The sequence below is a fragment of the Labeo rohita genome, chromosome 18 (assembly GCF_022985175.1).
Source record: "Labeo rohita strain BAU-BD-2019 chromosome 18, IGBB_LRoh.1.0, whole genome shotgun sequence".
NCBI lineage: Eukaryota > Metazoa > Chordata > Actinopteri > Cypriniformes > Cyprinidae > Labeo > Labeo rohita.
In genome coordinates, this window is record NC_066886.1 from 15,444,080 (window position 1) to 15,460,704 (window position 16,625).

The window sequence follows — 16,625 nt, forward strand, 5'->3', positions numbered from 1 at the left end:
TTGAGGTATATCCTATCTGATCCCATCAAATCAAACGTGTATCCAAACTGAAATAAATGAGGTAAGTAATCTCTCATCTCCCTCAGGAAAGTAATCCCACCCTCATATCTACCACCTACCCATCCAAACACAAACTCTCTCTGACTGTCCATTTTTTTTTTTAGAGAGAGAGAGAAAACGGACATTTCTGTTATGTATTAACCTTTGAATTCTGTAACTGTTAAAAAAATATTCTTAATAATAGTTAACAGATATAACTTTGAAAAATTCTTTGATGAATTAAAAGTTTAAAAAAGGCATTTAAAATAGAAATCTTTTCTAACAACTTTTCTTTATTATCACTTTTTATCAATTTAACACATCCTTGCTGAATAAAAGTAGTAATTTCGTACAAAGAAAAAAGAAAAACACTCACTGACCCCAAACTTTGAACAGTGTATATTGTTACAAAAGATTTCTATTTTCTATTCCAACACTGATAATAAATCAGCATATGAGAATGATTTCTGAAGGATTATGTAGTAAACTAAAGACTGGAGTAATGATGCTGAAAATTCATCTTTGCATCACAGGAATAAATTCTATTTTAAAATATATAAACACTATTTTAAATTGCAATAACATTTCACAATATTATTTTTTCTGTACGTTTAATCAAGTAAACACAGCCTTAATGAACAGAAAATACATTCTTTAAAGGACAAGTCCACTTACATAACAACAATTTACAAATAATTTACTTACCCCCTTGTCATCCAAGATGCTCATGTCTTTCTTTCTTCAGTCATAAAGAAATTATGGTTTTTGAGGAAAACATATCAGGATTTTTCTTTATATAATGGACTTCATTGGTGCCCTGATTTTGAACTTCCAAAATGCAGTTTAAATGCATATTCTAGCGAAACAATTGCTCTTTTTTATTGTATACTTTTTAAGCACAAAAGCTTGTGTAGCACAGGCTCTGGGATGCGCGTTCATGACGCTACGTACTATTGAATCATGTCGAAAGGTCATGCGGAACTACAGACCCAGTTTTACAAAGCGAACACGCAAAGACTAAAGAAGTGCAAGTAAGTCAAACGCTGTTTACAGACAAAAAGGTACAACGATGTTGGACGATTCTGAAGTTGTAGGAGAAAATAAGATGGAGTTTCTCGTCATAAGAACTTAGACGCGATTCATTGTGTCGTGGACGCGCATCCCAGAGCCTGTGCTACACAAGCTTTTGTGCTTAAAAAGTATACAAATTTGGATCCTGCTTATGCTTCACCTGACCAGTTCAATAATAATTTACAATAGTAAATACAATAGTCTTTGTATGCATTTATCCCTCAAACGTTCCGTTGTTCTGTTATTGGTTATTTTATGTCATTTTATTTTATTATTATAATTATCTTTTTTTTCCCTTCATTGTTGTCGTTCTGTTTGTTCTGTGAAAAAGCAAAAAATATATATGTTTTTATAAATTCCAAAGACATTCTAAACTAGGAAATAGATTCGGGAAAAATATTTCTGTTTCTTAATATAAATATATTAAATACACAATATGTACTGTATATAACTATGGGTGCTTTTCTTATTTATTGCACTAGGCTTTCCCCTCCTCCAGCTTTTTTGAAGACCACACCTGAACGCCGTGAACCCTACCTCAGAGTGACAGTCACATTAAAATGCCATTAAAGTGTGAAATAGGAACAAGGCGTGAAGGAAGGTTTAACCCCAAGCTACTTCTGAGCCCCCTTGGATTATACAGATAAGAACATCAGCTTTTCTGTTGTTGCTTTTCTTTCTCTTCTACTTTTTACCGGTTCCCTTTGTTCAGTTTGCACAAGGCCAGTGGAAAAAATGTGTGCATTTGGGGTGGGTTGCGTGGGGGCTGATGAAAGAATGGCAGGGTTAGGGTGTGAGTGCATTAAACGGGCATGCCTACCTCTATTCTGCAATCAGTCTATTTTCTGTGTGTCTTTTAGCAAGCTCACCTCTCACTCCGCACATGCATGTCTAAGCAATGGGGGATGACACTGCCGTGCACCTGAGCGCGCTGTAAAAAAAAAAAAAAACTCAGTGCATATGTCCGTCTACAAAAGAGCTCGAACAAAGACGGTGATATCTAGAATTGTTCCGTGATCACTGTAACAACAAAAGAGATCAGTCACGCAAGTGACAATAAAATTCTCTGTGTTTAGTTCGCCGTATCTAGTGAAAATTTTTTTAAAAACATGCTTTTATTTTTATATATTGCTGTTATTGATTTGACTGCATTTCAGCACTAAAAAGCACTGTTGGTTTTGCTAAAGGTCTCAAGCTGTGCTCTTTCAGGAGGGAACGGTGCAGTGAATTGGACTGAGACCCCGGCTTGTGTCAAGTCAATGAGACTGAACACATTAAAACTGATGAGAGTGTACTTAGACAGGTTAGGGCTCACCAAGCGTTTGCTGCCTGGATGCACTAAATCAATCAATACATCTGCACGAAGCTACAAAAACAAATTTGACTGCATGTCGTCTTTACTTTAATAAGTAAAAAGAGTATATATAAATATATATAGTCATTTAATAGTAATATTTATAGTAGCAACAAAACACAAGATACATAAATTTAGTTTCACTATTTAATTTGCTTTGAGATAAATTAGGATTAAGAAGTTTTTCTGCTGCTTTCTCTTAAACATTTGCATTAAAGCAGAGTGAAAGCTGATATCAAACCATTTAAACAGCCTTCTTCCCACCTCAACTACCCAACTATGAAAGTGTGTCTATGGGGGGATATAAGAATTCTTTCCTAATTAATTCCTCTGCCCCACGTAACCCTCAGACTATTCGTAATCCAGAAGGGAACATCTTTATTGATCTTGGGAACGCTTGAGTAGACTCCCAATGCTTATCTCAGCATAAAAAGCATCTCTTGTGACGAGCCACGATTTAATTAGATGACAATCACTGTTAACAATGCACTGCCGACATCACAAAATTTGCACATTGGCGCTGGCAGTGATAAATTTCAGCTGCTCGGACAGGGACAATTCACATCCTTGAATTAACTCTTTCCATATAAGCAGGAATTTCAAAGGAGCACTGCAGATATTGTTAACTAGGAACACACAATCATGCTCCATACACAATTTGTCAATGCTGGAGGTGCAATTAAAGTTTAACCAGCTGTGGATAACAGACTAAACTCTTGCTATTTTATTAATGCAGGCTGAAAATGATGATGGTGGATGGTGAGGTTTGTCTGTTGAATCAAAAAAGTAAGAAAGGGATCATTTTTCATACCGCTTGCAACTGGATTGCTTATCCACAAGAGGGCAGTGCATGTGATTTTCTACAACATGGGGAAAAAGTACTTTTTAAAAAGCATATACAAAGAATGATTACAAATGACCCTGGACCCTGGTCATATGAGTACATTTTTTGAAACTGAGATTTATATATCTGAAAGCTGAATAAATACACTATCCACTGATGTATGATGTATTGTATTGTTAGCATAGGACAATATTTGGCTGAGATACAACTATTTGAAAATCTGGAATCTGAGGGAGCAAAAAAAAAAAAAAAAAAAAAATTAAGAAAATCGGCTTTAAAGTTGTCCAAATTAAGTTCTAAGCAATGCATATTACTAATCAAAAAAAGTTTTTATATATTATTTAACGGTAGAAAATGCACAAAATATCTTCATGGAACATGATCTTTACTTAATATCTTAATAATTTTTGGCACAAAAGAAAAATCAATCATTTTGACCCATACAGTGCATTTTTGGCTATTGCTACAAACATACCCGTGCTACTTATGACTGGTTTTGTGGTCCAGGGTCACATATTAATATCATATATTATATACAGCATTTAAATATTTATGTTCAGATAAGTACAAACTGAATTTCTGCCTCCACTTATACTTGCTTTGATTAATTATTGTCTAATTTCTTTTCTCTTTATGATCTTTACTTGATAACTGTAAAAGTTTTAATCTGTTTTAAGCTGTTTATATATGATCAAAATGTCTTTTTTTAATAAAAAAAAAAAAAAAAAATGTCAAGAATGACATAAACATTTTATGCATCCTAATCACACCTCAAAATATTTTAGATCAAGAACTATTATTATTACTATTATTATTATTAATAATAATAATAATTATTATTATTATTATTAATTAATTAATAAAAAAAATTATTTCAACACCATTTTAAATATTCCCTTTTAAACACACACACACACACAAAAAGAAAGCTGGGTTACAAACAACCCTAAAATAGTTATATTTCCTTTTATACACTCTTAAAAAAAAAAAAAAAAAAAAGCTTAAAAAAAGCTAAAAAAAAAAAAAAAAAAAAAAAAATAAATCAACCCAACTCAAATATTAAAAAAAAGCTTAAAAAAAAAAATCAACCCAACTCAAATATTTCTTAAAAAGTACTATATTTTTTACTTAAAATATAAACTAGAATGGAAATTAATATGTATTAATATGTTCAATAAATGAACATTTATTAATAAGTTGAATAAATAATAATTCAGTAATATATATTTTTCAACTGTCTATTAATAGAATGTAATTGTTTAGTACCCTAAACCCAAAATATATTAGAAAAAAAGAAATCTGTCAAAGGGAGTTATGCCTACTAAATATAATTCATAAGGAGAATAGTTACATCAAGAAATGATGTGTTACATGATGGCCACCTCGGTTGTCATAAACACCTCCCAACATTTTATATTTATAAAGTCATTAAAATGTGTGCACACAATCTTTCATCTGTAGCGACGGGACGTTTTGGCAAAAGCTTTCTCTGGTCAAGTGACTCACAGTCTGACCACACATTACAAATTCTCAGCCCCCAATCGCTGGCACTAAACACGCCACTGTCAAAAAAAAAAAAAAAAACAGAAAGAAAGAAAGAAAGAAAATTGTCGAGCCACGGTACTGTATTTTTTGGAAAGCGGGGCATAGGTGAAGGCCAGGGGCTAATGGCAATGAGGGATTTGTCAGTCATCCTAACATTTAATAATCCCTGGCTCTCCATTTTCTGCTGTTTGTTTATATTAACCTCTGGTTGAACCCACTTTAGAGGCAGCCTCTGTGCCAGAAAGTTCACTGAACATTCAGCATGGAAGCGGAGAACATGTCATCTCGAATCTATTAGCCCACAGGGGAGATTGCAGCAGTCCACGCACCACACACACACACGCTCAACTCGCATACACTCTAGGTAAGCTGCAAACCCTCACATTTTCTGTACTGATGGCGCCTGTAACCGAGATTATTGCATGCAATGACCTGATTCTGACCTCCCTTTTTCGCTCATGCTGAATAATCCTTTTAAACAATGCAGTACATCTAACAGTTACTGCTTTCTACCGCATTCGGTGCAGTTCTCTTGTGCCATCACTATGAATGGGTTTAACAGCCCTGCTTTCATTGCATCTGTTGACTTAATAAATTAATATGATCTCATATGGATCATATGCACTTGGAAAAAAACATTTGGATCTTGAAGTTGGAAAACATTTAAAAAGTGTCTTCCTCTGGATTACTTTCATTATGCTAAGATGTATTTCTACTTATAGTAGTATGTTCTCTTCAACACTAGAGAGTTTTTTTTGAGAATATATGAGTGTGGTGAGAACATAATGCAGCAGATACTGTCTTGTAGGTTTGCATACTCACCATTGGGTGGTGATAAAGAGAAGACACCTCGAGAATATCTTCCAACATCCTCAAGGTGTGATTGTTCACTGATCCAAGATAAGTATGAGAGTTGAGGTGATCTTAAAAGATTACAGAACAAACGCCTTCTCCTGTCAGTACAAAAGTGAGTGTTATTTGCTACCCGCATCTCGACCGGAAAGTCTTGTAAACTATTTAATCCCAACAAATTAGCCTAAATTACCTTAAAAACTATGACTGTACATATATATATGTGTGAACTTGTCTGAATGGATGCTATCAGTAACACTGTATATGGGCCATTCTACAGAACTGGTCCAAACTGCTGTCCCACAACCAAAAAACACATTTAAAAGGTATTTAAAGGAGAAGTCCACTTCCAACACAAAGATTCACATATAATGTACTCACCACCTTGTCATTCAAGATGTTCATGTCTTTCTTTCTTCAGTCGTAAATAAATTGTTTTTTGAGGAAACATTTCAGCATTTTTCTCCATATAATGGACTGATATGGTGCCCCGATTTTGAACTTCCAAAATGCAGTTTAAATGCGGCTTCAAACGATCCCAAATGCGGTTGTAAACGCTCCCAGCCGAGAAGGAAGGGTCTTATCTAGCAAAACGATCGGTTATTTTCATAAAAATAAGACAAATTATAAACTTTTTAATGTCAAACACTCATCTTGTCTTACTCTGCCTGGACTGTTTTTTTTTTTTTTTCGAGTTTATGACAGTTAGTGTATGTCGGAAAACCATCTCATGTTCTCCCTCAACTTCAAAATCATCCTATATCGCTATTTTACCTTTTTTGTTAAGGGTGTTTGATCTTCTTTGCATGTTCACTTTGCAAAGACTGGGTCAATACTTCTGCAGCAATGTAGGATGATTTTGAAATGATTTTTGAAGTTGAGTGAGAAAACACAATTGGAGTTTTTTGAGCCAGAGTTTGTCTTGAGCCAGAATACACAGAGTTCAAGGAGAGCAAGACAAGACGAGCATTTGAGAACAAAAAGTATTTAAACTGTATTTTTTTTTTAATGAAAATAACCGATTGTTTTGGTAGATAAGACCCTTCTTCCTCGGCTGGGATCGTTTACAACCACATTTGGGATCGTTTGAAGCTGCATTTAGACTGCATTTTGGAAGTTCAAACTCGGGGCACCATATCAGTCCATTATAGGAAGAAAAATGGTGAAAACTTTTCCTCGATTTACGATTGAAGAAAGAAAGACATGAACATCAAAACATGGATGACAAGGGGGTGAGTACATTATATGTGAATCTTTGTTTTGGAAGTGGACTTTTCCTTTAAGTAGTTAAATCTTAGATTTATACTAAGATCCTTCTATTATCTATTGAAACCACAAAAATATTTAAAATATTAGTAAGCTTCATCATTAAAATCATAATTTATTGGGTACTTTCAGTTGGGAGGTGGCTTTTCCTAACCATAACCCCTAAATTTCAACTTATTAAAACAATATTAAACAAATTTTTGTATTTCTTTTTCCATTGTTGTTTTACAAAGTATCTTTTCATTCTTGTCAAAAGTAAAGTTTTAAAAAAAATGGTATATTTTCTTTGTTAATTAAGTATTTTAAATTGATGTAAAAAAAGTGTCCCGTATTTTCATGTCACTACCGAAACATTGTACGTTTTAGTCCATTGGCTGAGACTGAATTTAACTACACCCCTACATATATGATCAGGAAATATTCATGTGAGTAGTGAGTAGATATGCCCCATCATTTTGAGGTAAATGTGTTCAAACACCTTTTTTATGCAATTAAGCACACTTTTTTGTGAGTTATTCCAAAACATTTAGTTTTTATATGTATACACTGTTCAGAACTGCACTAGCTAACCATGTGCTGATTAGCAAACGTGCTGATTAACAAAAAGGAACACATAATCCTCAAATTTGGGGGAAATAAACAAAATTTTAGTACAGTTATGCACTTTTGTGTGTGTGTGTGTTTTAGTAGTGTTTTAGTATGCAAGTCAAAATTCTGTAATGTGATGTGGTCGCTACCAAAGCATTGCTGTTACTATCAAAAATGTGCAGTCTCTACTGAAACATGGCATGTTTTGTCAAAAATAAATTATACTGCAATATCAACTAAGATTTTATGATAGTTTCTAGTTCATTGTATATTCAAATTAATGAATTCTTAATTTTAAAATCAGTAAGATCAACTTTTTGCCTTTTACAAAGAAAAATTAAATTCAAAATACAACAAATCTCATAAATTACATGTAAAATATTGCTAAAATGTATTTGCTATTGATTTTCCTTTTTATAAAATAGCAAAAAAACATATTTACAATGCAGACATAAGCAAATTCTTAATAGGTTAATATAACCCTTTTAATTAAATTATTTATTACTGTGTTTCGGTAGTAACACATTTGGGGAGAGGACAAATATTCCAAAATTTTCAGGAAATAAAATATGAGAATCAACACACAATTACTAGAAATTTGTAATCTGGATATTTTACAATTTGCATACATACACATTTTTGGGGGGGGAAAAAAATTCCAAAGACATTTCCAACTCTGACTTCTGTAGAATGGCCCATATTAGTAATACCTACTGATACATACCATGGTACTTCATTGTAATTGCAACCAGTGCCCAAAAACAATCGCATATATCAGAGACTTCTGTTCATTTGTGATGGATACCTTCACAGAGAGTGGTGGACGTGAATACAATTACAAGCACGGACCGACACAATGCACCTAAACGAATATACTTTTGTGTTGTAAACAAATGGGAACACAATAACAAACCTTTCATTACCCCTGTGGAAAGTTCTTTGCACGTTTCTAGAGGTCAAGAACGACTCTGAAGAGCACAACAGGTTTCCAGATTCATCTATGACCTAGCGAACTTGTTTTGTTCCATGAACGCCAAAGCGAGCAAGCTGATTGGCTGAGAGTCAGAAACTGACCAATCAAAACAAAGTACAGTATACGCGGTGCTGCTGGCCTAATCTCATCTCATATGCATGTTTTTGAGAGGATTCGGTGCAAAAAATATTAGATATTTTATATCTAAATTTATTTTATATATATATAATATATATTTTTTTTTTTTACTTTTTTTTATCTCCAACCTTTATTTCCTTATTTTTTTTATATTATCAGTTCCTCTACTGCTGAGTAAATCGATTGACACTAACATTCAGGTAGGAGGGGATAGTGCCTTAAATACATGTAAATCAGCCGATATAAATAAACACTGGGCGTGGCTTGCAAGTCACATATTGCATGGAGGGAGAGTGCTGCAGCTTGCAGCATAGAGAGAACTCCGAAGGTTACATAATGTTTGTTTGTTTATGTAGTGTATTTTAAATATTGCTAGATATTGTTGATGCATCTTCATAAAGTTATGTTGATTTTGGCAAACATAGTAACTTGATGTCATTTGTTTTTAAACCAAAGTGTCACTTAAACAGCAGGCGAGTCAGAAATATTGGACACGAGTTTAGATAAGCCTTCTGTTTTACTTGTGTGTGTGATTCATGATTGCAAATGAGACAAACAACATGAAATGTACTTGTATTTACACTCCAGAAACCAAGATGACACATACTGAAGTAAAATCACTGGATGTGATTCTTGACAATGGGCAGAGAGAAGGTTACTGCTCTGGTGAAGTAGTGTCTGGGCATATTTCTGTCAAACTCTCGGAAGCCACCACAGTCAAAAGCATAGAAGTATTACTGAAGGGATATGCTCAGGTGAGTTGGATGCATAAACGATCCGGCTGTTCGGAAGAGAGGAAATGTCTCTCTTTATCCAAGACACTTGTTGCAACAACAGGTAGGCTTGCAATATACGCTAAACATATTTGACTTGTGATGACTGAAGTGTGATTGACTGCATTCAGTTTGATTTATTAATTTATGACCAGGTACCCAAGACCTCATCCTTGATAGTGGTACACATGAGATCCCTTTTGACCTGCAACTACCTCAAAAGTGAGTGCAAATGTTTGATTTTTAGCATGTTAATAAACAGGGCCATCCTGAGAATGAGAATGGACTCAGATCAAGTTATTAGAACACTGACTTTTTTTTTGTTGATTCCTAGTCATTTGGTTTCCACTTTCTCTGGAAAACATGGCCGTGTTTACTACATGGTGCAGGCAGTTTTAAAAAGGCCTTTCCATGAGAGTCTACGTGTTTGCAGAGAACTTTGCGTCATCAGTCATACTAATGTCAGTGTGCCAACATTAATGGTGAGTATGTCAAATACGCCTTCTGTTTTCCCACACATACTTATTTCCACGTGTTTTACTTCTGGAAGCTACCTTCTTGAACCCTGCATCTGAATATGCCTACTTTCCTACTATAGTAAGTGAAAAAGAGTATATTAAATAAGTAGTATGTCTGAATTCCCCTCTGAAAGTAAAATAGTTCAGTTTACTATCTCATATGCTGTAGGTCACATGACAAAGCCAACATGGTGTGTGTAGAATGTTCAGACTCCATTCAAACTATACACATATAGAACATTTTTCAACAGTTTGATGCTGTTTTCTCATAGGATCCAGATGGTGTATGACTTGATGGGATGTGATGGTAAATGGTGGGAGTAGTAGTGATCATGAACTCTCAACAGGTTTCATAGAGGAGGTCATATAATACTGTACCTTGACAGGAAGCTGCGTTGAATTTGAAAACATTACACCGCTGACACCTAATAGACGTACTTGGAACATTAATGTTGCTCTCCGCTGCCGGAATGTGCAATTGTTCTGAACTGGAATCAGTGGCCGTAGGGAAAAACAATGCTGAAATTATTTTGATGTCCAATGTAAAATCTAAAGCAAAGTTGTTTGCATTTGGGAATTTTCTCCTGACCTCTGAGTCAGAGTTTCTATTACAGTCTCCAGTGTCACAAACCTGTAAGAAGATGATTGGCTGCTGGATCTTTACGTCTGGTCCTGTCTCACTGACTGTCAGCTTAAACCGACAAGGTTATTGCAGTGGTAAGGGGAAATAATTGTATTTTTATGAGCTTTCTGGCTGTGTTGGATGACAGTGTTTGAATATTTTTAATACTGTTATATATTCTAAGATGTTTGTTAACTTAAAATACCCTTCAAATGTTAAAAATATTGTTATTAATACAGAAATAAATTAACACTTTTATTTAGCACGCATGCAACAAGTGTCATGACAGGAAAGACTTCTACTACATTACCAGTCAGAAGTTTTTGAACAGTAAGATTTTTTATGTTTATTAAAGAAGTCTCTTCTGCTCAGCCTGCATTTATTTGATCCAAAGTAGAGCAAAAACAGTAAATTTATTATAATTTATTCCTGTGATTTCAAAGCTACATTTTTAGCTTCATTACTCCAGTCACATATTTCTTATCTTTAACCTATTGTTAAAACAACTAAGTCAGCTGATTTTTTTTCAGGTTTCTTTGATGCGTAGAAAGAAAAATCTAAAAGAAAATCTTTTATAACATTATACATGTCTTTATCATCACTTTTGATCAATTTAAAGCATCCTTGCTAAATTAAAGTATTAATTTCTATCATTTCTTTACAAAAAATAAAATATTATACTGAGCTTTTAAATGGCATAGTGTATAATGTTACAAAAGCTTTTTATTTCAGATAAATGCTGATTTTTGGATCTTTCTATTTATTAAAGAATCCTGATAAAATGTACTCAACTGTTTTAAATATGGGTAGTAGTAATAATAATAAATGTTTTGTTTTTTGTTTTTTATAGCAAATCAGCATATTAGAATGATTGAAAGTGAGAGGAGTAATGATGCTGAAAATTTTACCTTTGATCACAGGAATAAATAACATTTTAAAAATATTCAACTAGAAAGCAGTTATTTTAAATAGTAAAAAAAAATCATTATATTACTGCTTTTACTGTATTTTGGATCAAATAAATAAAAAAAAAATGACTGTACAAAAATGTTGACTGGTAGTGTATGTTACAAAAATGTCTAGCTCAATAAATGCTGTTCTTTTAAACTTAAAAGTATCACAGTTTCCTCAAAAAAAGAAGCAACACTGATTTCTGAAAGATGTGAGCAATGGCTGCTGAAAATTGAGCTTTACCGTCGCAGGAATAAATTATATATCATAATTTATAATTATAAATTAACAATAATAATTTTTTTAATTATTATTATATTTCATAATATCCTTGTTTTGTACTGCATTTTATCCAAATAAATGCTACCTTTGCTTAGCAGAGATCGTTCAAAACAGAGCATTTTCAAATACATAAAAACCAACCCCAAACTTTTAAACGGTGTTTAAAATCTGGGTAAAAAAATATCTGCTGCAAAAGTAAAAGTATGTTATTTGAAATAATTTGCTTTTTATCTTGACACACTATTTTTCATCTCTTCTCCAGGAGAATCAGTCCCAGTCAATGCTCTGATTGTGAACCGCTCATCTCGCCTGGTTGTGCCAAAATCAGTGTTATACCAGATACAGACTTATACAGCCAAGGGTAAAACAAAATGCATAAAACAGGTGGTTGTCAGTGCCAGAGGAAATGTTGTGCCACCTGACACTTCCAGTAGGTGGAATGGAAACACACTAACGATTCCTCCAGTTTCTCCCTCCATTCTGAATTCAGACATCCTGAGAGTGGAGTACGTACTTGCAGTGAGTAAAAATTTTATGATGTTTATTTAAAGAACTTCTTTTTTTATTATCCATAATGCCACAAGGCTTTATTTTTTAGTAAACATTGTATACTTGTGTACTGCTTTCATTTATAGAACCATTCCAATCTTTTGCGTAACCTCTACTAGCTAACATATATAAAACTTATGTGAATGTTTGTTTCTTTGCTCAAGGTTATTGTTCAGATACCAGGTGCCAAAAATCTCGAAGTGCAGCTTCCAGTGGTGATCGGTACCAGTGGTCTTGGCATGATCAGTTGTTCCATTGTGAACATGAGCTTGCTATATCCCACATTTACCCTTCCAGACATAGCTGAAGGTGGTTTGTGCAAATTTAATGATGCCGTGAATGCAGCCATTTTATGTCATATAAATAAATAAATAAAGATTATGATTGCTGCATGCAGTGTTATGTATATACTTATTTTCATCTTCGATTTTAATGGTAATATTTCCTGACAGCCCCTCCCAGCTATGCAGAGATTATGTCAGAAGAACAGTTTGAGGAGCACAGGACTTCAACCTGCCAATCACTACCAGACTGGCTGCTAGATTCCTCAGCATTTGCTTGCATTCAGCAGTTCCACCTCCAGCCGCCTCCTTCTTATTCAGAGGTTGGTTGTTTCTTCATCCTTCGTTTCTTCTTCTTACACCATATGTAGAATTAGAGGTCGACCGATGTATCGGTTTTGCCGATTAATCGGCACCGATAGTTGATTGGCAGAACTATCGGTTATTGGCAAAATCCATGCCGATAGTTTTTTCCGGGTTGGGTCCTTTGCTGGAGCGGCTGAGAAGGTCGTCATTATACAGCAAAGTCCCTATAGACAAGGAAATGGTGTGTACAGTATACTATAGTGCATGTTTTCATGTCATTACTAAGTGATGAATTTGTTGACTAGATGCTGCATTAGTGGAAAAAGGACAGCAGTATACTTTTGCCCGTTTGGTGATCAAATAAAGTCTTGTAGACCGCCGCTTGAATTGAACGCGACGCGCCCAGTGTGTGTGATACCGGATAGCTGCGAGTTCTTCTAGACGCGGTGCTGCACTTGCCCATTGTATAACTAACATATTTTTATATTTTGATTAGATAACCACAAATGTTCTAGAATAGAAGCAGTTAAATTGTTAAATTAAAGTACACAATATCCATATGTATGCAATGTCAATACTGCGGCCTTTGTGTAGATATTTAAAGATGGCCATCTTCAGCTTGATTGTTGATGTAATGGTAACACTTTACAATACGAGTCCATTTGTAACATTAAGATTGATAAAAGCTGTAGAATAGAAGTATTGTTCCTTGTTAGAGTGTGTTAATTTTAGCATTTACTAATATATTGTTAAAATTTTAGTTGCCTTTGCAACTGCAATGATCAATATATAATTAATATTAATATTTAGTCATTTACAAAGTATGGTTCAGTAGGCTCTTTTTTTTTTTTTAAATAGTATAGCACTATTTTTTTTCCGTTCAGTATCCATTTTAAAAACTATCGATCGATTAATCGGCATAGGCCAGTGTGGTCCAACCTAGTTATCAGTATCTGTAAAATCCAATATCGGTCGACATCTATGTAGAATGTCATATTATTGTGTCTTTTTACATTGCAGATTTACCCAAGTGAACAGTAAGCTTTTAGCCAAGTTTCTTGTGGGGGAGACCAAAGAACCACCTTCTGCCTTCTTTTTTTTCATTGTTTATGGATTGCTGGTAAAATATTTGTTTTGATCATGAAATCATGCCAAAGTTCTGAAAGCAGACTACTGACTTCTCACAAGTTTTGTACACTTTGCACTTTTGCTGTTTTTCTGTACTTTTTTCTGTTATTGTGATGCCAATTGTTTATAGTTCACACAAAAATGAAAATTCTGTCATTAATTACTCACCCTCATGATGTTCCAAACCCGTAAGGTCTTCGTTCATCTTCAAAACACAAATGAAGATATTTTTGATGAAAATCGAGAGCTTCTGAGCCAGCATAGACAGCCATGCAAACGACACATTTAAGGCCCAGAAAAGGTAGTAAAATTAGTCCATGTGACATCAGTGGTTCAACCGTAACTGTATGAAGCTCCAAGAATACTTTTTGTTTTCTTTGCTTACAAAAAGTATGTGTCCTTGAATGTGTTGCATTGTTGTTTATGCAGGGTAAGAAAGCTGTCAGATTTCATCAAAAATATCTTAATTTGTGTTCTGAAGATGAGTGAAGGTCTTACTGGATTAGAACAACATGAGGATAAGTAATTAATGACAGAATTTTATTTTTTTGGGTGAACTATCCCCTTAAAGAGGAGTATAAACTGCACATAAAAACGAAAGTCAAATTCACACTGACAGAACAGAATAAACTGCAATGTGGACCAGACTTCTAAAGTCTGACTAAATGATACTAATGTAAAGGCTTAAAGAAAATTATTATAATAACACTGATGCTCTAAACCGTATAATATTAGGTGTTGTTTTGCGTCCTGGTTAGGTTGTCACAATATGCATTCTCAGGAGAAAAAAAAGCTAAAAAAGCTGTCACTGGGACAGAACAATTACAAAATGTGCCTTTTAGTACCTTAAACATGCATCTTCTACCTAAAGTGTACATGTTAGTACTTTTTGAAACTGAACCACCTCATTGACGGCTTTTGTAGCTTTTTTTTCTGAGACTGCAGGTGCACTTATGTTTGTGTAATTTGGTTTATCATATCTAGCTGGTAAAATATATCACTACAAATAGGTGATTTACTGTAAAACAAAAGCCATATAGGGTTGACTGGTTTGTACTATTTTTGCACAGCATTAGAACTTAATAAAAACATTATTTATTTATTTTTATTTATTTATTTATTTTTTGTATATCTGAAGATCATTTGATTTTTATGACAATGTCTTGCTATTTTTAGTGTTAGAAAAATGTATAACCATAAACATAAATAATAACCATAAACTCCTGACCATTTAAAAAACAAGAAATATATATATATATATATATATATATATATATATATTACTATTAGTGCTGTGCAATAATAAATCACGATTAATCGCGTGCAAAATAAAGGTTTTGTTTACATATTATATATGTGTGCACTGTGTACATTTATGTATATATAAATGCACACACATACAGTATAAATTTTGAAAATATTTACATGTGTACATTTTATTGATATAATTGATATTAGATATAAATATAAATATATATATATAGTCAGGAGTCTTGGCAATCTCACCTGTGATAGCAGGCCTTTCCTTTGTATAGGACAAATAAAAGTGGTATAAATAGATCATTTTTCATTCAGTGTTACAGGTGCACACACTTTATGTGATATTGAAATCCTCAACAGTAGTTCCAGAAAAGTGCACAAGTGTAAAGAAATATACACAGCAACACTTTTCACAGTTACATAAACTATTTGGTTTTATTGAATGATTAAAATTAAACTTACTAAATAACTTGCACTTACTAAATTTCACAATTGCAGTTATTATATGTGTATTTAATTTTATTTTTTAATATATTCTGTATGTACACAATTACAAACATATTTCTATCAACAAATAATGCAGTTTTTTTCTGGCACATTCAGTGAACATTTTGATTTCCAAAGATAAAATTGTGATGTTATTGTACTGCTGCATTCTATTGTGTATGTTCCAAATAAAGTTAAACTATCAACTGTCAAAACAAGAAAATGGTTACTGTCATACAGTAAGCAAAGCTTATTTTTGATCTGTGCTGCACGTTGCATCAGTTTACAAAATGTCATACAACTCTTACACTCAGAAGCAAATAAAAACATTAGCAATCCAGCACTCTAAAAAAAATTGCACCTGCAACTGAAAAATACATTTTCAGTAAACATTAAACATACTGATTTTTTTTCCAAACATACTGCAACCAAACGAGCATAAATCAAATTAAGACCTACCTCACAACAGTGCACTCACAATATGTGTATTTAACTTGCTGTGTCTCAGTAGTCCCATAAAGTGTATTATTGGACTGGTGAAGCCGCCTGAACTCTGAGTGCCCTGAGCCCAAAGAGATATCTCGGGTGAGATTTTATCCAAGTGTGAATGTGCAATATTTATAAGAGTGTGAATTATTTAGCATGTGGCCGTCACACAGCCAGCTGTTACCCTCTGAAATGCATCATTGATAAAAAACGAAAACTAAGCTAAAATGTAAGATGTTAACCTATATGTTAATATAATGTACACCTCTGTTACAGCAATATTCAGACCTCCCTCACCCTAAATTAAAAATGT

The 16,625-nt window shown here is 33.6% G+C and overlaps 1 protein-coding gene across 1 annotated transcript; it reads left to right on the forward strand.

The window, feature by feature from the left end:
- The first annotated feature begins 8,937 nt into the window (after positions 1-8,937).
- LOC127180371 (arrestin domain-containing protein 4) lies at positions 8,938-14,236 on the forward strand. The gene is made up of 9 exons (XM_051134376.1): positions 8,938-8,998; positions 9,259-9,507; positions 9,599-9,665; positions 9,778-9,925; positions 10,576-10,678; positions 12,079-12,335; positions 12,530-12,674; positions 12,818-12,969; positions 13,973-14,236. Exons 1-9 carry the CDS (start codon positions 8,953-8,955, stop codon positions 13,991-13,993), a joined length of 1,188 nt encoding a protein of 395 aa, XP_050990333.1. The 5' UTR covers positions 8,938-8,952; the 3' UTR covers positions 13,994-14,236.
- Positions 14,237-16,625: the final 2,389 nt, after the last annotated feature.

Coding starts and splice junctions, on each gene's coding strand:
- LOC127180371 (XM_051134376.1), top strand. CDS start 8,953: ATGGAGGGAGAGTGCTGCAGCTTGCAGCATAGAGAGAACTCCGAAG. Junction 9,666..9,777: donor GACCTGCAACTACCTCAAAA/GTGAGTGCAAAT, acceptor GTTGATTCCTAG/TCATTTGGTTTCCACTTTCT. Junction 12,675..12,817: donor CCTTCCAGACATAGCTGAAG/GTGGTTTGTGCA, acceptor ATTTCCTGACAG/CCCCTCCCAGCTATGCAGAG.